Source organism: Panthera onca, chromosome B1 (genome assembly GCF_046562875.1).
Source record: "Panthera onca isolate mPanOnc1 chromosome B1, mPanOnc1 haplotype 2, whole genome shotgun sequence".
In the NCBI taxonomy this organism is placed as follows: domain Eukaryota; kingdom Metazoa; phylum Chordata; class Mammalia; order Carnivora; family Felidae; genus Panthera; species Panthera onca.
Window position 1 is genome coordinate 38,746,681 of NC_138342.1, and position 25,950 is coordinate 38,772,630.

The 25,950-nt window shown below is 35.8% G+C and overlaps 1 protein-coding gene across 4 annotated transcripts in view; it reads right to left on the reverse strand.

Annotated features, from left to right (window-relative positions):
• GABRA2 (gamma-aminobutyric acid type A receptor subunit alpha2) overlaps positions 1 to 25,950 on the reverse strand; it is a 126,893-nt gene that overhangs the window by 43,818 nt on the left and 57,125 nt on the right. For all 4 annotated transcript variants that reach the window (XM_060655128.3, XM_060655125.3, XM_060655127.3 and 1 more), the window contains 4 exons: positions 13,260 to 13,480; positions 10,595 to 10,677; positions 5,926 to 6,069; positions 4,252 to 4,404 (listed from right to left, as the gene is read on the reverse strand). In XM_060655128.3, the coding sequence (XP_060511111.1) occupies positions 4,252 to 4,404; positions 5,926 to 6,069; positions 10,595 to 10,677; positions 13,260 to 13,480 (601 nt within the window). The remainder of the gene's footprint in view (positions 1 to 4,251; positions 4,405 to 5,925; positions 6,070 to 10,594; positions 10,678 to 13,259; positions 13,481 to 25,950) is intronic.

Here is a 25,950-nt window from a genome sequence, read left to right on the forward strand (position 1 = left end):
TGTTCTTACCACCTAACGGTTTTAATTGATACGAACATCTGACTTTTGGATGGATCCCTACATCTTTAGTGTAAATAATTCACATAAAGTGTACACATTCAAATATAGCCTGGATTCTTAATATTATACATGTTAACTTTCACAACCAATCTTTAAAAGCTTTGGTACATTTGATATACTCCAACCTAGCAACCTTGACTCTAACACATTCCATTGATTCAAAGTTAAATATTTATTCATGTATATATCTCTCCTGTATATTTAATTAGAGTCCTGTTGGCCTCTTTTAATGTATACATCTATGTCATTTATACTATGAAATGTGTCTTTATTTGCCTCAATTTATTTTCTTCACAACCTCTATTAAACAAATACTTCATCATTCTATTTTATCTGACACATATTTACATATAAATGTAGATCCTTCTGGAATATTAACTCAGTAACAATTATGTAATTTTATCCTAAATTTTTTTTCTGTATTACTTGTGCTCTGAAAATCATGCACCTTTATTGTTTAAACTATCTGAATGGAAGTTTTCTCTTATTTTTTGCCACATCATTTTTTTTCTGCTTTTGACTCAAAAATTTGCAATTTTTGAAATAGATATCTGAGAAGATACTTCTGAGTCTAAATCCTTGGAAATCTTTGATGTGCTCATTCCTTGCTGTTTTTTTTTTAATACGTGACTTTTAAAAATTATTTTACTAAGGTGAAATTCATATATATATATACATATATATATACATGTATATATATGTGTATATATATATAATTAATATATATATATAATAATATATAATTAACCATTTTAAAGTATACAATTCAGCGGCATTTATGCATTCACAGTGTTCTGCAAACCACCACCTCTCTCTAGTTTCAAACCTTTTCATTACCCTAGAGGAACATCCTGTTCCTATTAAGGAACAACCAACCCCCCATTTTCCCTGCCTCCATTTACTGGCAACCACTAAATGTCGTCCATCTCTATGGATTTGCCTATTTGGGTAATTCTTATGAAAGGAATCATACAAAGACGTTTTGTGGCCACCTTCTTTCACTTAGCATGTTTTTCTTTTTTTTTTTTTTTAATTTTTTTTAACGTTTTATTTATTTTTGAGACAGAGAGAGACAGAGCATGAACGGGGGAGGGGCAGAGAGAGAGGGAGACACAGAATCGGAAGTAGGCTCCAGGCTCTGAGCCATCAGCCCAGAGCCCGACACAGGGCTCGAACTCACGGACCGCGAGATCGTGACCTGAGCTGAAGTCGGACGCTTAACCGACTGAGCCACCCAGGCGCCCCACTTAGCATGTTTTTCAAGTTCACCCATGTGGTAGCATGCTATCAGTATTTAGTCACTTTTATCGGTGAATAATGTCCCATTATAAGTGTAAAGCACATTTTGGCTATCCATTCACCTGCTGAAGGAAATCTGTGTTGTTTCTACCTTTTGATTATTACAAACGATGCTGCTATAAACATTTGCATACAAGTTTCCATGGGAACATATGTTTTTGCAATTCTTAGGTATATACCTCAAGGTGGAACCATAGGTCATATGGGAAAAAAATTCTATATTGAACTTTTTAAGGAAGTGCCAAACTACTGCCCACTGAGGTTACATCATTTTACATTCCCACCAGCAATACATAAGGGTTTCTATTTCTCCACAACATCACCAACACTTATTTCTTGTGGTTTTGTTTTATTTTGTTTTGTTGTGATAGTATTATTATTATTACCATCCCAATGTGTGTGAAATGTATTTTATTGTGGTTTTGATTTGTATTTCTTTAATGTCCAATGTTGTTTCACAGCATTTCATGTTCTTGTTTGCCATTTGTATACTTTCTTTATAAAAAAAGTCTATTCAAGTTATTTGTCCATTTTTTAAGTCTGGTTTTAGGGGTTGTTTTTGTTTTTTGTTTTTTGGTTTTTGGTTTTTTTTTTGGAGTCTTAGAGTTCTTTATTAATTCAGGATATTAAATCCTTATCAGATATACAATTTGAAAGTATTTTCTCCCACATGTACGTTGTCTTTTCACATTCTTGATAATGTTCCTTGAGGCACAAAAGTTTTCAAACTTCACAAATCCAATTTATTTAGTTTTTCTTTGTCACTCATGCCTTTGGTGTCAAATCTAAGAATCCATTGCTAGGCTATGGTAAAGATTTATCATATGCTTTCTTTCAATAGCTTTATGGTTTTAGATTTTATGTTAAAGTTTTATATCCATTTGAGTTCACTGCTGTATCTGGAGTGAGGTAGGAGTCCAGCTTCATTTCTTTGTATGTGGTGGTCTTCTAACTGCAGGTACCCTTGCCAGAAGTCCCTAGAGTGGTGTTAATACACTCAATTCACCGTGAATGTTTGTTTCTCTCTTGATTTTATTCTACTGATCTATATGTCTATCCTTATGCCACTACCACACTGTTTTGATTAATGTAGCTTTCTTTGTACTGTTTTGAAACTGGGAAATGTGTAGTAGCCACCTTTGTTTTTCTTTTTCCATATTATTTTGATTATTTGGAGCCTCTTATAATTCCCTATGAATTTGAGGATTGCCTTTTGCCATTTCTGTAAAAGAAGGCCATTGGACTTTTGACAGGTATTGAACTGAATCTATAGACCACTTTGGGGATTATTCCCATTTTAACAGTACTGTCTTCTAATCCATGATCATGTCTTTCCATGTACATGTCTTTCCATTTAATTAGGTATTCTTTAATTTCTCTCAGCAAAGTTTTTTTAGTTTTTCAGTGGACAAGTCCTTCACCTACTTGGTTAAATTTATCCCTAGGTATTTTATTCTTTTTCAAAGCATTGTAAATAGAATCATTGTCTTAATTTCCTTTTGAATGATTAATTGCTGGTGTTGAAAATCAAACCAATTTTTGTGCATTGATAATAAGAATAGCTAATATCATATAGCACGTATTAAATGTCATTGTTCTAAACATTTTGCATGCCTTCAAAATACTAAAATGAGTTGCTGTAGCCTGTTAAGATAGAGATACCTTGTGCTAGCCTGGGTTACAAGGCTCTTGTCATCTAGGCCTCAAACAATACTTCTATGTGTATGTATCCACACTAACACTGAAGAAGTTCACGGCAACTGAACACACTATGTGCTTCCATCCCTTGATGATATGGCACAGACTCCCTTTCTGGTAGGATTCCTGCCTAATTCCATCTGTCTGGGAAACTCCCATCATCCTTCAAGACTTAGCTCAAGTGTTAACTAAACTACTTAACCAGTTCTTTTAGAGAGGGTCCTTGCTGCTTTCTTGTAATAACTTTTATATACCTCTTTTATAATGCCTTAATCTTGTATCACCATTATCTCTTCTGCTTATTCTGTTGCCCTCCGCTATTACTGAACTAGTTGAATGCAGGGACTATATTTTATATGTATTTGAGCTCTAAGGCCTGGTACAATATCCAACAGAGTGTATCCTCAATAAAACGTTAAATGAACGAGGGGAACAAGCACACAAAGGTAATCTACTTTGCACAAGATGTGTTCAGCCTACTTCGATTCATCCAAAAAGCAGTAATTCCCCTGCATCGTTAAAATCAAGAAAATTACTTTATTAAACACACTAGTTGTAGTGAATGAGGGGTCTCTTTCTCTTTCTCTTCTTCCCTTTCTCTGTCTAACCTGAAATACAAAAATCATCTTTGTCCATCTAAAAAGAGAACAAAGCAGAAATAAACATAGAAAACCCAGAAATACAGTACTGTTATACTCCAAGTCAAAGCCTCTAAGAATATTCTCTTTATGCTAACATGGAAACAAATGATGAAAAGCAAAATGAAAAGAAGAGCAAACAGAGACAAAAGGAAGCAAACAATAAGAGACTCTTAAATACTGAGAACAAACTGAGGGTTGATGGGGGGTGGGGGAGAGGGGAAAGTAGGTGATGGGCCTTGAGGAGGGCACCTGTTGGGATGAGCACTGGGTGTTGTATGGAAACCAATTTGACAATAAAAGAAGAGCAAAACAGAAAGAAGACTGAATATATTTCCATAAAATCTGAGTAGTGTTTATATCTCTTATTAACAGGGTGGCACTGACTCTGTATTTAACTCTCTGAGCCTCAGCTTCCTCACCTCTAAAAGGAGCGGATATGCCCAGCCCCACACACCACAAATTATTGGTGTGAGTATCAAGAGAGATAATGCCTTTGAAAGTTTGCTACAAAACATAATGTGCTGTACAAGAAAGTGTGTAGTTATTCACTCACCGAACACAGTTCTTGCAGGAACAGATTCTCTGTTAAGCCAGAATGACACTTGGGAGAGAATGACAGTCATGATGCAAGGCAGATAAGTCTGAATCACAAAATACCCAATTTTTCTTTTCAAGTGGAAATGAGCTGTCATTACGGTATATTCACCTAGAAGAAAAATTTAAGAAGCTTAAGGAACTGTAATAGTCAATAGTTTGAACATTTTGGAAATGGAACGGATTTGAGAAAGAACAGTCCCTGATTTAAAAAAAAAAAAAGAATTTATCACATATACGCCATGAAAAGTATAAACCTTTAAATGCCTCTTTAGCATAGCAAGGATTTTTAAAAGTGAATTTTAATATTACCAAGAAACTTGCACTACATGCCTGAGGTACGGCATTTCTCTTTCTCTCCAGGTCATGCTTGTTGACCAAGAGGATACAGGATGCACAAATGCTCTCTGATCATGAATTATCTTACTTGCTCAGGTCTCTTATCCCCACTGATACCAACTTCCAGTCTCTGCTCTGATTGTTCTAACTCTCCGGCTTTTTAAAGTGCCAGTCTCTGGTCACATCTCCAAAACTGACCTGGTCTTTTGGCCCAAATTTTCCACTTTTGACCCTGTCACCCATTCTGATTGTCTCAATGTTGTATGTGTACTCTAATTCACTACCATTATTTCTATCCAGTCCTGAGAGCTACCTTCCTTCCTGGTCTCTGAGGTTACACCTGACAGATATACAATCATTAGTTCAACGTGACTGCTTTTTCTTAGATGAGTGTGGCCCTTAGAAAAGGCATCAGCTTGGGGCACCTGAGTGGCTCAGTCGGTTAAGTGTCTGACTTCGGCTCAAGCCATGATCTCATGGTTTGTGAGTTCAAGCCCCGCATCAGGCTCTGTGCTGACAGCTCAGAGCCTGGAGACTGCTTCAGATTCCGTGTCTCCCTCTCTCTCTAACCCTACTCTGCTCACGCTCTGTCTCTCTCTCAAAACTGAATAAACGGTAAAAAAAATTTTTTTTTAAAGAAAGAAAAGGCATCAGCTTTCCCATGCAGGCCAGTAGTAGTTATCCAGAAATCGAGAGTTGAATAGTCATAAATTATCCAAAATAGGACGAAAATAATTAGAAAACTGGGGAAATTGTAACACTGTTTGAGGGTAAAATTGTCTTGTCTGAAAAGACATGCACTTTTTGAATTGGCAGTATATTTTAGACCACTGTTTCTAAACTTTGTGCACACCTCCTTGGAATCTCCTTGGAATCTTGTTAAAATGCAGATCCAGACTTAGTAGGAAGTCAGGTCTGAGACTGTAAATATCTAACAAGCTTCTACAATCTGTGCTGCTAGTTCTTGAGCCCAGGAGCAAAAGTTGTTAAGCAAACTAACGTATTTCCAATGACTTCAACCCATCAATTTTATTATAAACGTGCTTTTTTGCAGGGGGCACCTGGGTGGCTCAGTTGGTTAAGCGTCCAACTTCGGCTCAGGTCATGATCTCACAATTTGTGAGTTCCAGCCCTGTGTCGGGCTCTGTGCTGACAGCTCAGAGCCTGGAGCCTGCTTTGGATTCTGTGTCTCCCTCTCTCTCTGCCCCTCCCCCACTCATGCTCTGTCTCTCTGTCTCAAAAATAAATAAACATCAAAAAAAAAGTTGCTCCTTTTTAGGCTCATTTTACTAACCTGTACTGGATTTAATTGTCTCCTTCCCAATTGATTGGCCCAGCAGATCATATTGATTTAGCCTGGAACCATCAGGAGCAACTTGCACTGAATCAGATGCATTGTAAGTCCAAATATAAGTGACCTCTGAAGTGGTATATGCATCTGTAGAAAAAAAAAAAAATTAAGCACTTTAGTTAAGAACCATCAACAAAGTGCAACATCAAAACTTATATATTACATAGAAACACTATTTATTATAAAACTTGATATTTATAGATAATATTTTATAGAGTAAAAAAAAGCCTTTGAAATTTACAACTTTCAATATGAAGAATGTTGAAGCAGATCAAGAGAGAAAATCATGACCGCAGAGTATTTTCATTGCAATCACTTTGAGAAGTGAACAGCAAATATCTCTTCAGAGCTTACAAAAATCACTGAGCCCTGAGATGGTTAAAATATCTTCCATAATTCCAAGGTAGTAGATGAAGACATTGTAATAAATAGCTTTTAAATACCCAAAGTCCATTTAAATGGCTCGCTTCGAAATAGCAATAGCAATCTCTTACAAAATAACATTTATAATTCAAAATGATAGCACTCTCTGGGCATAAAGGTAACTTATTACCATATGAGAATACTGATGAATTGCATTGTATTTAGTTTAAGGACTGTTTTTGTAGTTAGTTTTGTAAGTTTTTCTTCAAAACCTTTCCCTGGTTAAGAACTAAATGACTTGGCTCTCATGATTCAATGCATTTCATTAGAAAATGAGAACTAGTTATTGCAGAACATGTAAAATAAATCAGAATGCCATAATCTCATCAAGATATATGTACTCCTTAAAAGATGTTCATTTTAAAATCAATGCACATAGATCTCACTGGACTATACTTTCATAGCATCCCAGTTAATTTATGGACTGGCAGTAGACAAAACATATACAGACCCGGTATAACCTTCTGATTTATTTGGCCAAAGATACAGAACTTAGCAGAAGTTAGATGATTCTAGTGCTGGAGGGCAGGCAGGATATCTTGTCTTAGCCTTTCTCTGGCCCCAGCATTTCCCCTGTAGCTGTTATGACCTCTCCATGAAGATAGTCTCTCCAGCAGTTGAATTAACAGATAATTCTTGTTATACTACTGACCTGTTGAAGAACTTCTATGTACTTTTGCTCATGGGAATGTTTTAGAAGCATTAGTTACTCCTGGTTCTTGAGCAAACCTCAGCATTAGAGTTACTTGTCAATTGGAAGAGAGAAAGGATTAGCTGTCTCCAGCAATATCCCTGCCCCTAGCTCTCTGGGATTCCGGAAAATTCATTTACATGCCATCGACAAGTTTTCTAGTTTGATAACATTGTTCTGGGATGACCCTGCTACCTACTTTGATCCAAGGTCTGAGATCACAAATAAATTCACACTTAAGCATCAGTAACAATAAAGTGAATGTTTATGAGTTTGCATCTTATTTTCTGTGTGGTCTTTAATAGCATACTACAATGTTGCCTGGTTTCTGAGTGTTACTACTAAATGTTAGTATCAGTGAAATACTCTTTTCACTGTTTCCATATTCACCTATATCCATAATTATATTATATTCTGTGAACCAATATTTGAAATAGGATTCTAAATATATATATAGATATAGATATAGATATAGATATAGATATAGATATATAGACATATATCTGTATATCTTTGTATGTGTGTGTATACACATTTAATAGCACTTATATTCCTATAGTTGGCATATGAATTCTAGTTACTCTAAAGTCTAAGTCTGTATTAATTTCAATTAGTTAATCACTGATGATTCTGCTATTATGATTAAATAAGTAACATTGGTAATGTGGATAACTAGCAATCCATTTGCAGATCATCAAGTGGCTTGTTTTGTTTTCCCCATGAATATACATCAATAGTTGTGAATGTTAATAAATTATGAAGTTTTCTTACGTGTAATCATTCTACTTTTGAATTGTGATGTTTAACATTTAAACATCAATAAGAGAAAATAACACCCTACAAGTGCAGTGACACTTTTGAGGAACTAGTGAGACACTGAAGGGCAGGGACTCTATCTTGCTCATGTCTACACTGCTTGCACCTGGCACAGAGGCTGTCACCCAGAAAAAGTTCTTGGTTCATTCTTGCTAGATTGATCAATAAACTCGTAATATTTTCTTATGTTATTTAATTTTACAGAAGATGGAAATCTGCATAGGAGCCCAAGAATCTGTTAAAGAAAGTGACTGATACTTCCCATGTGTTTCATGAAAAAGCAATGATAGCATTTCATTAGTCAGACAGGAATATGGTTTTTAGAGACTGGTGAGAGAACACAAAGCAGAAAGTTACGAAAGACCAGAAAGGCATTCCTGGCCCACAAACACACATATAAACCAGGAGACCATTGCAGTGTTTATCAGTAAAGTGTAAAAAAGGAGAGAAAGATAGCTTGTTTTACATATTTTACTACAAACTCTATCTCTAAATTGGATTTTCATTAAATAATTACATTTAATTCTGGTAACTAGCCCATTTTTGAGTCCTAATCTGCATTAAACATCAAATGCACATTGACTTGATTCTGAATATTTGATAACCAGAAAAAAATCCCCAAATTATTTTTAATTATTAACTTTTATCCCAGAAGATGATTTACAATCTCCTTTGGACTAATGGACAGAATATATCCAGACTCCCATTCAGGAACTTTTAAATAGCAAGAAAATGTATAAAGAGGTAAGGCAACAGAAATAAGGGAAAACAAAAATGAATTCAAAATTGTACATTTATACAAAAGATGCTTCTTTAATTTGAGGACAATGATAAGTTTCCATAAATTCTATCACTTTAGGGGAGACAAGGGGGCTTGTAAGCAAGAGAGGAATAAATAAATGGCTGTTTCTGCCAAAATCTGTTGTGCCAACATTTTAAGGTTTGGGTTGGTTTGTTATACCATGCTTAATGTCCATACTTTTAACACTTATGGATCAGGCACCTACTATCGTCAAGGATCAGTAAAAGAATATACAAATTGTTCATTCAAAGTGTCAGAAAACAAACATGAAGAAAATGAAATCCAAAAGCAATTACTTAGAGAATGCCTAACAATAAACTTTGCGTGTTGTCAGTATCACTTTGAGATGGAGAACGCCATGTTCTCAAGCATGCAATATTTCACTACTCTGTGGACACACTACAGGGGATTTTTAAATTTCATTTAACATATTTTTAAGCGTATTTATTGCATATTCAAAATGGAGACATCAAATCATTTATATTTGGTGCCTTAATGGTACTGACTTGCCCAGTGAAAAATTCCTTCCCTTCTTGAGCCGTTGCTGCATTTTGAATAAATCCTTTCCTTGGTATCAAGCCTTTTCAATTTTCTCTTTAATGCCATTTATGTAATGCAAATGAGGTTTTCTCTGCTGCATCTGCTGTAGTTTTTTCAGCATCATGTTTATGTTGTATAACATGATTGACTACCTTAAATAATTTTGGAAAAAATGCCAGTATTGAAGTGATGGTTTCCATGACAATAAAAGAAGGCTTTGTACTTAAAGAAGAGAGTCTCAAAGAAAATTGAGAGCTGACACCTTTTGTCAGAATGAACAGAACAAACGAGATTGAACTTCTCAATCCACAAGACTGTGGTCATCAAAATAATTAGAGGAGTTTGCATTCATATTGGCTATCTTTCTTCCCTTTTCTTTCACTTGATACAGTCTGTAGGGTAAAGGCACTTATTCAATCATGCATCTTTTTAACCAGGTGAGAGCACTTCATTTCTATTCAAGGGAATGAAAAATCAAAAGGTGCCCTGAATGGACAAAGATGGGGATACCTGAAAGAGCAAGGTAGGTTTCTGAAAAGCTTAGGTAATGGGACAGGCTAACACAAGAGAGAAGCTGTGACAGTCCTCTCCATGAATTTATCCCAAACCTGCCCTAAATGCTTTGTGGGCCTTGGGAGATGATTTGACCTTCCCTCTTTTCAATTATTCCAGCAGAGTGGATGCTTCTGCTTGACATACAAGATATAACCTCAGTGACCCAGAGAATAGCCAAATACACAGAGCCTTTTCTGAAATATTTCATGTACACAGAAGGTGCCTGCATGCAGCAATCCAACTGCATCATCCCCTTCAAATTTATTTTAGGAAATTAAAAAAAAATCACTTCCATTTAGTTGAAAAGTAGGAAGATAATTGCACAGATCCAGCTTCTGTGCCTGCCATTTGCAACACGCTGATTATTGCTTTAATAAACAACAGAATCTAACCCTTACCATTCATTCCTAGTTATCAAAAAAAAATTATTTTTGCATGTTTAGTGTGCTGGAACTTGGAAAAGAAGGTAAATGATATGGTCTGGACCTTGACAAGGAGCTACTAGACTACCTTTTCCCATGTATAAAAACACATGATGTTCTTTATCAGCAGTAAAACAAGGGATAATTTAAACACCATGATTAAAATATAATGACATTTGAGAGTACAATAGGGCTAGCAAATTAGTTCCTTGAGGGAAATCAGCAAGTCTTTTACTTCTATATCCTTTTGGGTAAATATTAAGCATTTCACAATACTAGAAGAAAAACTCTATAGTTGAGCATTGCAGCAAGCTCTCCTTGATTATATAGACCCAAAATATGTACCTCCATCCCCATACTTACAGCTGCCAAATTTCAGAGGACACGAATGAGCATCCATAGGGAAATCCTCCAAGTGCATTGGACATTCAGCTTGAACTGTAAGCCTAAAAGCGAAAATTTCACTCTTTGTTTAAGTAAATTGGCAAGTGACGACAAATCACTCCCTACTGTTGGGAACAGCATCAGTGATGAGGTGGGATCTTCATTAGAGCATTGTATTAGGCTAATTCACGTTGAAATGTTTTTGTTCTTTCACTTTTAGGTGATCCTTCAGAATACATTAGCATATACAAAATCTGAGCTCAAATAACAATATTTATTTACAAATATTCTTAACCAATTTGTACTCTGTGATTTGTTAATAAGAAGATATATATATATGTATACATATATATATATATTTTTGAAGGGCTATTTGCACAATAACATTCACTATTAACATTTGAAATCCTAGAGAAAAAAAAGAAAAGAATCTGTATTATAAAAAGAACACGACTTTCACCCATCAGCTCCTCAGCAACCACAGAGCAAAACTGATACAAGAATTCAATATCGGCTCACAGGAGCTCCCTTCAAAAATATGTAAAATGAGTATCACATACTACATTTAGGTACATGAATTTAAATGTAGAAGTAGAAAGAGATACATATATAACTGTGCCTCCTAGAAATATCTTGTTGAAATTAGACTATTTGCTAAATTATGGACACATATTGTTAAATATTTTTTTTCTGCATCTACATGATCACATTAAAGAGTAATCACGGCAAACTTGCTATAAAGAAAACTATCAATTATTCCATGTCTCACATAGGTAAAGTGTATAGAAAAGGTATTAAATTGAACTTATAGAAGACTGTTATCACAATAAAAAAATGTGGCCAACAACTTATAGTTTATATACTTCTAAGAGAGTATTTAAGTAGAACTCCATGCAATATTTTCCAAAACTGTGTGTTCTCTGCCAATTATTTGTTTAAAGCCAAAATTTCCAGTCATTGGATTAATCCACAGGAATGATCAAAGTATACGTTCAACAGGGGTAATGCATCTGTATTGCAGGATTAAGAGAGAGAGGCAGAGAATAGCTAGCATCTCTGTGTTAGGCAATGGTCATTTAGTGAGTCCTTAAGAGTTTCTTCTTTAAAGATGAGGACTCTATGATTGCCCCTTCTTAAATAATTTACACAACTGAAATCCACCACTTAACATTTCATATGAAATAATATTACATCAAATGTCTCAAATATATGAATAATCTATATTTATTTAGTTAAGTTTATTTATTTTGAGAAAGAGTGCAAGTTGGGGAGGGGCAAAGAGAGAGGGAGAAAGAATCCTAAGCAGGCTCTGCACGGTCAACACAGAGCCTGACATGGGGCTCGAACTCACGAATTATGAGATCGTGACCTGAGCCAAAATCAAGAGTCAGATGCTTGACCGACTGAGCCACCCAGGCACCCATGACTAATCTGTATTTAATGCTGATAGTTACCAATGCTTCAAAGCCTTTATTAAACATTTACATTTTAGATTATACACCACTTAATTAGATTTGTGATTGTTTTTCTATATAAGTAACTTATTTTAAAAGATTAATTCATGAGAAGAGTTTAATGGAATACTTGCTAAAGTCAACAGCTATATATTTCTTTATATGATTTTTGAAAGGTTGAATCACATAAAATTGATACTACACGATATTATTTGATTTACAAGATGGCAATTCAGATTACTTAATGTATGTGCTTATGGTACCTGTAAGCCTTATTGAATAAAAACTACCTCTTTAAAAAATATTTTTTTCTTTAGAGTAACTTCTATAAGGAGGACCAAAATATTAAGTAAAAGTTTGCTTAAAAAAAATCACTTAAAATTTTGATGGCATATCTGATGAAATATCAAAAATAAAATTACAGGTTGGTATAAAGGAAATTTTAAATCACGATATTTAAATTCCACTTAATTAAAATGTAGTGTCAAAAAGAAATAGCCAAAAATAATCAATTCGTCTTCTTCTTTATTTTTATTTTTATAATTAATTAATTAATTAATTTATTTATTTTGGTGCATGCTGCGGAGGCGCAGGAGAGGGAGAAAGAAAGTCTCAAGCAGGCTCAATGTCTAGTGAGGAGCCTGACCCAGGGCTCGATCTCATAACCATGAGATCGTGACCTGAGCTGAAACAGTCTGACACTTAACTGACTGAGGCACCCAGACACCCCAAAAATAATCAATTCTTAATAATTAAGGTAATGTTTAAGCTTTAACACTAAGATGAGAATCAATCGCATAAATACTATTTTACCTTATTTTAATATCCAGGGATTTACAAAGCATACTATAAGTACTTCCATAATCTGTTATAAAAATGTTCAACTTGTGCTAATACTTGATGACTAGGTTGGTTGGTTGTTAATACATAGATTTCTTAGTATTTAAATTTTTTTTGATGCTTATTTATTTTTGAGAGAGAGAGAGAGAGAGCATGAGTTGGGGAGGAACCGAGAGAGAAGGAGACACAGAATCCGAAGCAGGCTCCAGGCTCTGAGCTGTGAGCACAGAGCCTGATGCGGGGTTTGAACCCACCAACTGCGAGATCATGACATGAGCTGAAGTCAGAGGCTCAACCGACTGAGCCACCCAGGCACCCCTAAATGCAACATATCAAACTTAAAAACATACCTCATTGTGTACAGCAGAGTTCCATCATCCTGGATTCGAAGAAGCTTATTTGGCATTGTCATATTATGAGCTACTGATTTTTTCCCATTATGAAAGAAGGTATCAGGAGTCCAGATTTTGCTAGCCATTAAATTGTTGAGTCGAAGAATGTTCATTGGGCCTTTAAATTTTAACCGTTCATCTTTCCATTTTTGTCGAAAGAAAACATCAATTGTATATTCCTGAAATATAAAGTATAATTCTTTTGAAAATAATAAATGTTTCAGATACAAGGACACTATAAAATTCCACCAAAAATAATATCAATAGTTTATAAAGAGGGAACACTATACTGACAGAAGTTTTGAAAGGTTATTTCTTTATCAATAAATGTTGACACTTCACAATGGGATAAGTATTGTGTTTATACAATTAGCTACATATTACTATTAAAAGAAAAGAATAAATCTATCTGGCTTCTTTAAACTGAACAAGGTTTTAAATGGTGTTACTGCATCCTATAGTTTCCAAGTATAGGAAAGGGGGCATGTTTGGCCAGGGTCTGGGTGATTATTCTAAGTATTTATCTCAAGGAAAAGCGGGTGGCCTTCTTAGTAGCTCCCCCGCCCCCCAAAAAAAGAAGGAAAAAAGAAACAACTATTAAACACACTGTCAAATCTGTATGAGTCATCATCTGCTGTTGCCAAAGGAACTATAAAATATCATATTTCTTTTTTAATCTTAAAAAATGGTGAGATACAGTATTGCTAGCAAGAAGTATTAGGGGATGATTATTTCAACAGAATTTATTTTATAAAATTAGTCATAAAAAACATACATGACAAGTTATTGGAATACTTAAAATACAAATATTTTGGAGATAAACTCCCTCACGTTAAAACGTACTTTTAAATATTCATACAGACCAGCTAGTGATCGATTCCTATATTATGATTCTCTAACACTTTAAGTTAGCTTAATCAATCTCTTTCTTGCCCTCTCTCTTTCTCATTCCTCCACTCCCTGACTTCCTCTCTCTCTCTCTCTCTGTACAAGAGGTACAATTCACAATTGTGATTAATACTGACAATCTTTAGATATTAAAACTTTTGTCAATATATGTTTGTGCAAACTCACATGATAGATCACCAAAGTGTTCAATTACACAGCCGAGACTGGAAAATCAGAAACTGTCTTTTGAGCCCAAAGCCACAGTCATCACATTTGAAATTAACACCTTAGCAATTGGCAGTTTCACAAACTACAATTATGCGTGTAAAAAAGGATAGATGAAAAAGGCCATCTACTTATGAAAATATCAAATCATTTGTACAAATCTTAATCAAACAGATGATTCTCAGTGAACTCTCAAAAACTGAATGGATGAAGACAGTAAGTATCAGCCATAGGTCATGACATACGAACAGAAAATAAGGAGAGGCTCTGGGCTGTGTCCCTGATCCTTAGGAGAAAATTTCACGGTTGAATTGATGCATTCAGTGAGTCCTTTCTTAAAAATATTTAATTTCATATAGGTGTAACTCAATTTTTTTAAGGAAAGATCTAGATTAAGAGATGAGTCTTTGTTATCTTAAGTTTTTCTAAACGTGTTTCTTTCCAACCACGGTTCCATCAAATCCAAGCCTAACGTGAATACATAGGATATTTACTTGTTCAGGCAAACTGAATGCATTTTGTAACTTTTTATAAAACATCAAATTCAGATTTTCCATTTCTGTAAAATTAGGATAGGTTTTATCTGTTTCAGAAGCTATTTCTATGGCAATCATTTCCTGCAGATCTAACACATAGGAGATATGTAAGCTTTATACACAGTAAGTTTCAGGTGAGTTCTTTTTAAAAACTGCTTTCGGGAATACTGTTCGTTCCTGAGCATTCATGGTGTCCCAGGTGTGCCTGCCAACCTCTTAGAGAGAGCAATCTCTGACTCTTTCTCCCCCGCCCCACCCTAACCAGGCGTTCGTGTTATATTGCAGGCAATTTTAATAACCCACACTACCAGGCCTCACCTAAAGCAAGTTTCCTACCTGCCTGAGTGGGGAACTACTCACAACCACATTCCCAGTCCCTTGAACACCTGGAAAATACCCAGTCAGCTATCTGTGTATCTTCATTACTCCTAAAGCTTTCCATTACTTTCAGATCCCATACTGCAACTGTATGTTTCTTCCTCCCAACAAGCTTGCAAATCTTCACAAAAGGCACCATGGCTTTCTTTTGTGTATTATCTTAGCTTGTCTTCAGACATATGCAAGAGTGTAAAGAATATCATAAACATCTTGGAACATCACCAGCAGAAATGCCATCACAAATATTATTGAAGCCTTCTTTCTCGTTTATTCCTCCTCAATCACATTCCCCTACTCCCTGAGGAAATAATTATCTTGGATTTGGTGTTTATCATTCTCCTACACGTGCTTAAAATTTTATTACATAAGTGTATGTTTCTGTATCACATTTTTAACACTTATGTAAATGGTATTATACAGTGCATACATTTCTGACACTGACTTTTTAGTCATATTACTGAAATCCATTCATGGCAATGTATCTTGTACTTGGACTCATTTTCATTGCTACATAGCATGGCTTTTTAAGAATACTTCACAATATTCATCCTGTTTCTATATTCTTTTTTTTTCCATTTCCAAACTGTAACTATTGCAAAGCAATACTGCAAAGAGCCTTATTATACAACACTTTTAGGACAAAGGCCCCAGAGTTACTCTAAGCCAGAGGTTAGCAAACTTTTCCATAAGGGGCCAGTAAGTAAACATTATAGGCTTTATATATGGTATCACAACCACCCAACTTTGCTATTGTAGTGTGAAAGTCCTCACAAATAGTACTTAAATGAGTCAGTGTGGCTATATTCCAGTAAGTCTTTATATATAAAAATAAGTAACTGACAGAATTTGACCCATGGACCATGGTATGCCACCACTATTCTAGAATAAATCTACAAGTAGTATTACTAGAATGTACTATATGTGAATCCTCAACAAGATATTTTCAAGTTGAAATCCTAGAAGTCTTGTTTCTGTACAACCTGGTATAAACAGAAATGTTTCATTTTAGCCATTAAGATTCGTGTGAATGGTTCATAGTGCTACCATTCTCTATTAATAATGAAATTTACCACATTTTCGTATGTTTATTAAGTACTCTAGTTTTCTCTTTTATGAAGTGTTCATTTCATTTACTCAATTTCATTTTAGGTTATCTGTTTCTTATTGAGTTATAGAAATTATTTACATTATATATTTTATTAAATATACTACTCAGTAAGAATTATACTAAGATTATAAAGATATACAAGTATCACAAATATATCCCTGTACATTTCCTCTAAAGATAAAAGTTCTGCTTTTTAAAATTTAGGTCCTGGAATTATTATGTGTCACATGAAACAGATTCTACTTTGTTTGTTTTCAAATAGAAAACAACTTTCTAGTTCATTTAGTGACTGGTCCATCTTTCCCCATAGATCTGCAATGGCATTTCTCTCATGTATATAGTGTGCATATAGGTATGAAAATGTTTCTGAGATTTCTCTTCTTTTCTATTGTTTGTCTATCCAAGCATCAATTCCAAAGCCATGATTGCTATAGCTATCTCGTAAGCATAATTAATAGTATTTTCATTATTATTCAAAGACATTTTATAATTTCCATTATGTCTTTCCTTTTTCTATATGTAGGAGATAATGTGAAGTGTTTTTATGTTTCCAAATGTGTTGGTTTCTTTTATTTATATTTTTTGTCATTGATGTTTAATTTTACTGCATTTGTAACAGGAAACTATGTTCTGAAGATACCATTTCCAATTTATTAACAACATCTTGGGAGATCTTTTATTATTGAATCTGACCATCTCTGTCTTTTAATGGTAATTGAGCTCATTTACATATCACGTGATTATTAATATATCAGACATGTCCCCAGGCTATACTGTTTTGAGCAGTGACAAAATGATAATTATGATGGCACCCCTAATATAGATATTTTTCATGATTGATGAAAATAAATAAGGAAAAAAAACTCTAGAAAATTAACCATAAAAGAATACACATACACACACACACACATACACACGTAGAAGAAAAGAAAATACCAAACTAAGAGAAAACTTAAGAACCATATGGTTCTTTAAGAACTTAAAGAACCACTTTATTTCATGTGACATATAACTTAAGATAAACAGTGTCTAATAGTGCTGAAAGATCTTGAGCTTAGTTTAGAAAAGAGTTCAGAAGCCAGAATGCAATGGGTTGAGAAATGAACAGAAGATACAAATGGGGGAAGCTTAAAGTACTCTCCCTACTCCTGAGTTTGTAAATGCCATTAAGGGAAATCAGTTTAACCATAAAATCTAGAGACTACTTAAGAGCAATTGGCTACTGCTGTGTAAGAAACACCTAAAATGCAGTAGTTTATAACAGCACCTATGTATTATTACCTCAGAAGACATGAGACCGGGAATCAGTTGATCTCACCTGGGCTCTGCTGATCTCAGCTGTTTCTGCTCCTGTGGTAGTGGCCATTGGCTGATCTAGGCTGCCACTGTGTAGGGCCACGGGGCAACTCAGCTCTGCTCCATGTGCCTCTAATCCTCCTGTAGGGGCCACAGGGCTACCTTGGGCTCATCTTTCTCATGACAGTGGCAGAAGTACAAAACGGCAAAACCCAATGCCATTTCAAGTCTTCACTTATGTAAGTAATGTCTCTTAACATCCCATTGGCCAAAGCAAGTCACATGGTTGAATTCAGTGACAAGTGTTATAGCAGGTCACCCTGTTATAGTAGGTCCACTCTCGATGGAAAGGCATTATACAGTTAAATGGAAAAAGATGTGTACATAAAAAGGAGAGTGGGGGCTATGACTGCAACCTATCACACCAGCCCATGTGGGAGAAAATTAAAGGTTTTTATGAATGAATGAAGAATTTGAGAAAATCTGAGACTTTACTTCATTAGGGACTCTAAAGAAAGTTACATGGGCCTAATATCAGGGAGGCAGTTTGGTTTCAAGTCAGTAAATATAATACAATCAGCTGTATTGTAATAAATGAAGAGAGAGACTGTGAGCAGAAACAGGATATTCAGCTTAGAGCAGTGGTTTACAAAGTGGCGTATGTACATTCTTTTAGGTGTAAGAAGAAAATAGAGAATCCTTTTTTTTGTATAAAATTCTTATCCAAATCTAAGAAGTAAATGAAACTTTGTTAATAGTTCACATAGATAATAGCTAATAGATAATATAAGGAATGATATTGGCACTCTCAGTGCACCCATAAGCCATTCTATGGGAAAAGAAGGCACAGAAAATGGTCAAGTGATGTCTCATTCATTTGCTTGTAGTGCACTGTGATTTGGAATTGGGTGAATTTGCAAGTTACAATATCTAGTTTTGATTAAACTAACTCTAATAAAAATATACAAGTGGCTTCAAAAAGTATTGCTACAGGATGCCATGGATTGAAGAAAAGACAAATAATCACACGAGCATAAGTGACAACAACAAAATCAGGGAGGTCAGTTCTGTGCTTAACCTGAGCTCTTCAGTAGCCACATAAAGACTTATGAACAAATCAATTCTAAAAAGAAATCTGCAAAAGCAAATTTATAATTATCAATGAGGCTATTTAAACTATGAGTTTATAGCCACTATTTTTGTTAATATGAAGTTTATTGTCAAACTGGTTTCCATACAACACCCAGTGCTCATCCCAACAGGTGCCTTCCTCAGTACCCATCACCCACCCCCCACCCCCATCAACCCTCAGATTGTTTTCAGTTTTTAAGAGTTTCCTATGGTATACCCACTATTTTTAATGCTAACATTCATCTTAAGCACATGCTGTACCCTGAAATACTGGTTACTGTGCCAAAAGGTTGGAAACAGCAAGTTGTTTTAAAAACTAAACATCCAGAACATAAGGACAAGCATCTAGAATTTCTGGATGAGTTTTTTAAAAATTGGCATAATGGTTCAGTAACTAATAGCTAATGATGTAATTCTTAAGTTTGAATTTATGTATCTTTTTCATTCATGAGTTATCAAAATATATATTAAAATATAAATTTAGAATCAGACTTTGATTGCTATTATTTTAAAGTACTTAAGAGGGGCGCCTGGGTGGCTCAGTCGGTTAAGCGTCCGACTTCAGCTCGGGTCACGATCTCGCGGTCCGCGAGTTCGAGCCCCACGCCGGGCTCTGGGCTGATGGCTCAGAGCCTGGAGCTTGCTTCTGATTCTGTGTCTCCCTCTCTCTCTGCCCCTCCCCCGTTCATGCTGTGTCTCCCTCTGTCTCAAAAATAAATAAACGTTAAAAAAAAATTAAAGAAAAAATAAAGTACTTAAGATACTTAAAAATAATAAAGTCCATTTAAACAGATTGCTAAAATATTATAAACAGCAATCTTAAATGAGAGCAAAAATAAATCTATTTTATTAATAAATATAACTATTTCTGAAATAATATATATTTTAACTTTATATTATTCCAATTTCTACTTTAGTGCTTATCTTACAATATTTCGTATGTTAATATAAAAGCATAAAGGTATATAAATATATAAATAAAAAGTTGATTCACTAGTTTTTGTGGTTTTGTTTTCTAAATTAAAAAGGCAGAGTAAGGAGATATTTCTTTTTTTTTTTAATTTTCTTAATGTTTATTTGTTTTTGAGAGAGAGAGAGAGAGAGAGAGAGCTGGGGAGGGGCAGAGAGAGAGGGAGACACAGAATCTGAAGTAGGCTCCAGGCTCTGAGCTGTCAGCACAGAACTGACACGGGGCTCAAATCCACGAACCTTGAGATCATGACCTAAGCCAAAGTCGGATGTTTAACTAACTAAGCCACACAGGCACCCCAGGAAATATTTCAATCAAATAATATTTATTGCATATCCACTAAGAAAAAAAGGATTTCCAAATTATTTGCATTTGAATATGCATATAAAATGCACATTCTCAATATATGAAAAAAATATTCTTGAAAGATTCCTTAAAATAAACTTCAGGTTTGCCATGAGTATGTGCTAACAGAGTAAATAATTCCTTGATTTGTGTGTACAAGAATATTGCCAGAAATACAAAACAATGCAATTTCTTCATACATCCTAAGACTCAGACCCATGAATTGAGATTCTAAAAGAAATAAACAATAACAAGATCAACTACAAAATCCCTCAAGTAATAAACAAATAACTAAGAAGCAAATTTAGAAAAAAACAAACAATTCACAAAGATGTAGCAGCATGCAGCTGTCCCATGGTCTATGCTCAGGAGACGTGAGTCTGACTGTGACGTGAGACTGAGGAGTTGAAGAATCCACACACTTCAAGTATTGAAAAATTCTTTACAGGAAACTTAATCCAAATTCTTTTTCTTAGAGATGCAGTTATAGATAAATTGAGTCCACTTCCTGTTTCCAAGCTTGGTAGGGGCAGAATGTAGACAAGGATATAATTTCCAGTCCAATATTTTAACTACCAATAAGTATGGCTTCCATAATTTGTATTGCAAACAAGGAAGTCACTCTTTATTGCAGTTCATTGTATAAACATGATTTCAAGACCACGTTAAGTCAGCGGAGGCAGCATATTTTTTAATGCCTGACTACATTAATTATAAGTCAATGCATGTAGCCAATTTCTGAAGAATTATATCTACTCACTGAAATATAACCAAATCGCAAGGCTGCTCTTGGCGTGATTTCTCATTTACTTTGATTTAGTGAACGTATTTTAAAGTAGCAAAATTTATTTTATTTTACCCTTTTTGCTAATAAAGACTAGTCTCTTCTGAGTAAATCCAACCAGTGTATTTCTTCTATAACAAAGAAAAATGTGGTTTATGAAGCAGGTATATAGCTATTAAAGAAACGATACCCTTGGAACATATGGAATGGTTAAGCTCAAACACTTCAAGCTGGTACTCAAAAGGGTGTGAACAACACATGTAGCCCAGTATTAGCATTGCAAAAAATGCAAAAGCAAAACAAAACAAACAAAAAAAAACCACAAAAAAAACCAGAAGCTTAAGAACAGAGCAGCAGAGTGCCAATCAACCCCATTAATACAAGACCATAAAACTCTACTATGCAAGCTCACACAAACAGAGATTGCAGAATATCACAGCTACCGCGTCTTCTGACCACTGTGCAAGGAAGATAGATGTCTGGGATTTCTACTTGGAACCAGAGGTCGGGTAAGTTTCATGAAAAAATTAAAAACTGATACTGAAGATTCAGAATCTGATAGCAGATTGTTAAAATCTATCTAACTGAAATATTCAAAATGATTAATAGTTATAATAGTTAATTGCAATTCACTTTAATATAATGGTTTATTTAAACTTCACAATAACCTTATTAAATATGCTAAATATCCCCATTTCACAGTGGAAAATACTTCAGAAGCCATACTCATTAAAAAAGAGAGAATGGCAATCTTTGCACTCAATTATGCTTTCTAATACCACGCTCTTTTTGTTATACCATATATAAAAATAATCACTGGAGGCAGGACGTCACAGTGAAATTTCCATCTTTTTAGACCAATAAACAGATGAGAGTCACGGATTATGGAAGATTATAGGGAGAATTTAGTTGCAGAGCTGAAAATGAAGCTTTAGAATCTCTGCCAAAGTCTTCTTTCCACATTCAAAACTGACTTAAACATTAGATAAAAAGACAACAAAAATAATAAGTTAGGTAATATAAAATAGATGTTAAGAGCATGGGCTCTGAAGTCAGATTGATTAGGGTTCTTGACCTTGACCAGTTTATTTAATCTTACTATTTCAGTTGACTTATCTATAAAATGGTGATAATAATAAAACCTACTTCTTACAAGGATCAAGTTAAATAATATGTGTGAAGTTCTTAGAAACAGTTTGGACATCAGGAGGGGTAGCCTGATATGAATCACCTTCAAAATCTATTTCTCCCCCCATTCCCCAGACTCAACAAAAGGGCAGCGGGTCAAGTAAGAGACACTCAGCAACAAAAGATCACGAAGTAAAGTGCCAGGGGCACAGGCTGAGCCACAAAAGGTCACAAAAAGCCCATTAAAGAATAAGCTACCTGTGTTTTGGTGTGGGGGGCAATAAAGAAGTAACTGCAAAGAAATCACAACTGTGTCCCATGAGAGAACCTGCATATGTCACCCACACAAATGGCACTAATTGCCAAGAGAGAACCACCAACAGAGTAAGCTATAAGTGAAACATATTTTCCTCCTTTGTATGTCTCTTTCCCTTGCCCCAACTCTGGAAGACTCAGAAAGAAGAGAGGAAGAGCCTTTTGTCCATGGCACATGCCTTAGCTGTGAACATGGCTGAGAAAAGGGGAGATGATCTAACTAGCATAAAAGACTGATGTTTAAATCGGACTGTCTTGGACCCTTTGATATTTGAGTGAATGGAGAGCTACAGGGTACACTCAAGATATTGTCATGATGTGGGAAAAGGAGATCCAAAAATGAAGTGTTGGTGAGTTTGGTCGGTTGAATCTCTAAAGCCCTTGGGGGGATGTCCAGATACTTTCTTCACAGCATCCAAGTCCCAGCATGATTTCTCCCTCCCTCTCCTCTCTAGCCTGGTGTTAAGCAGTCCCTCCTCCAACTGCACTCCGCCTGTAGCAATGCTGGATACTGCCTCTGATGTGCCATGTTCCACCTTACTACCCAAACTCACTGATGTCTGCTGCAGCGGCTTTTCCCTGCCAGTCCCTACATTTGGCCAACTTTGACTCCACACTGAGAACAAGGACTATGAACACATTCTTCAATGCTGTATCACCAGCATCTAACAAACTGCCTGGAACATAGGAAATAAACAACAATTAGTCCATGAATGAGTGAATGAGAGACATCACTAGAAATGATATGTAGTTGAGGCACCTGGGTGGCTCAGTCAGTGAAATGTCCAACTCTTAATTTTGGCTCAGGTCATGACCTCATGGTTCGTGGGTTGGAGCGCAGAGCCTGCTTGGGACGGTCTGTCTGTATCTCTCTCTTTCACTCAAAATAAGTAAATAAGTAAAAATAAGAATAAAAAGAAATTAAAAGTAGCAACAAGGATTCTGGGCAAAAACAACTCTAAATCTATAAAGAGAAAGTCATCAGCAGACAGATGGTAGAAAAGCTCTCAGATATCTTGCAGCAACCAGTTACCTGCATGCGATACCCCAATCCTTAATTTCACAAGTGTGAAGTGTGCATGTTTACATGTGCGTGTCTGTGTAACTATATTAAAATAACCACAGTAGTCCTTTATTGTGTACAATAGTTGCATTTAGTTATGTTGGCACATCTCAAAAAAGCCATGCCATAACAAATGCTCTGGGAAAAGCGATCTACTATGTTTTAAAGTTTCGCTTGTGGATGGTTTTGCAGCTTTCTTTTTTGGGCAATTGGCTATAAGGCCTTCGTGATCTGGCTCTGAGTTCTTTTCTAGCCTCATCTCACCCCAAATCCCTTGAAGCATTCCAAGCTCTAGTCACACTGAATTTTTGCATTTTACTAAATTCAATCGGCCCTTCCAATTTATGCTAAAACTCTCCCCTCATTTGTCCTCTTTGGTTATGTTCTTTTCCTGGAAACCTTCTCAGATAGAGATATCCTATACCCACATCCCCTCTGCTCTATATTAATCCATAAGTACTTCAATAAAAGCGTGATCCCACTGTTCTAGAGTTGATAACTTTTCTTAGCTGTTTCCCCACATCACTGTGAACAACTTGAGGATAAGCACTGGTTATACTTAGGTATTTCAGCTCCCACACTGTGACAGACACAGAGCATGTACTTAGTAAATCTTGCTGAAATGAACAAACACAACTCATGCCTTGTAGTCGCTCTGATGGTGGTAAAGAAGAAAGACATGTAAAGATTTTTATATTGCAGTATATAAAGACATAAAAACGTGTGAACACCCTGTGATAGAACACAAGGACAAAAAGGACTGACCCTACTTGGAGTAGCCGACAGAGACACCAGAGAAGATGAAATTTGAGTTTGGCCTTGAATAAATGAAAGATCTCCAGTTGGCAAAGGAGAAGGGAAGCCTAACAAGAAAAGTGAAAAACATCTCCACGGAGTTGTTAAAGATAATAGCATGTTCAGAAAACAGTGAGAAGTTCAATGTGGTCTTTAAAAATAAAATCCTCACCGATAGTTATAATGCCTTACAGCTACTGCCCTCTGTCTCGCCTCCTCTCCTCAACCATGTTGCTTAAAAATGTTGCCTCCACAATTTCTGCATTTCCTCACCTCCCACACGCTCAACCCACTGCAATCTGGTTGCTTTTACCACGATCAGCAAATACCTCCTTGTTCCTAATCTAATGACACATTTGAATCCTTTTCTTGGCTTTACCACAACACATGACACTGTTGTTCTCTCCCTACTTTTGCACTGATCCTTTGCATTTGGCATTAAACTATTTTCTCCTGGTGTTGTGGGAAACCATTGGGAAAATCTTCACCATGGGATCCGAGACCTTCTGTGTCTGCCAACAATCTACATGCAACGGTAACCCCGGGAAAATGTATGGGAGTAGCCCCAATAGATAATATCCATTATTCTTGGCCAAGGCAAACAAGTTCTACGTGGCTCTCCCCAAAAGACAGATTCCACTCTTGAAACCTGAGGAAAGAATACGCGACCTCAGCGATTTTAATTGAAAAAAATCACTCATTTTCAGCAATCACAGCTGTTGATTATTTGGTTTATAAAAGGAATGGGCAAATATTAAGCAATACCCCTCTACTTAGGAAGCCAAGACACCTGCGACTTGGATGTATTTGGTTCCTGAAACCTCCCTCTTGCAAGAAGATAGGATGGAGTCAAACTAGTCACACCGCCTTTATTTGCCCTCTTTTCTGAAACTTTTGCCACATCCCCGAGGTTTTACTCTGAGCAACACCCTTGGGTTCTTCTCATTACGGAACAAACAATACCACCTTCAGTATACAGAATCCTACCTTGACAGAAGCCTGTAAGTGATACAAATATATGACTATTGCACATCACTGCATCTGAGGAGGAATAAAAGTCAGTAGTTTCTAACTTCTACTGTTAAGGATCAAAACATAGTCTGTTTCAGAGAAGAGAATCCCCCTTCATGTTGACAGATATCCATGGCTGCTTCTCAGTCTCCTTTAATTTTTTTTTTTTTTATTCTCTGGGGTGCCAGGGTGGCTCAGTCAGTTAAGCATCCACTTCCTGATTTCGGTTCAGATCATGATTCACCGTCGTGAGATTGACTCCCATGTCGAACTCCACACTGGAAGTGGGATCTGCTTAAGAGTCTCTCTCTCCATCTCCCTCTGCCCCTCCTCTGCCCCCCCCCTCAAAAATCTTATTTATATTCTTGTATTCTAGAGTTTCTGTGAAAGCATGATGAGCATTTCACTTGAAATCTCTTTCCTTGCCCAATGTTATGCATGCCCATGGTTTCAATTACCATCAAATGGCTTCCCAAACTATCTGCACTCCAGCCCTTCTTCTGAGCTCTGGATATATGCCTGCACTTAGACATCTCCAATTACATTTCGCACAAAGACCCTAACTCGGTGACCAAAGGCATACGTTCTCATTCCCCAAACACCAAAACAAAAGCAAACTAAATTTTTTCCTGCTGTTTGTCATATCCCAGTGAGTGGTACCATCAACCCAATGCCC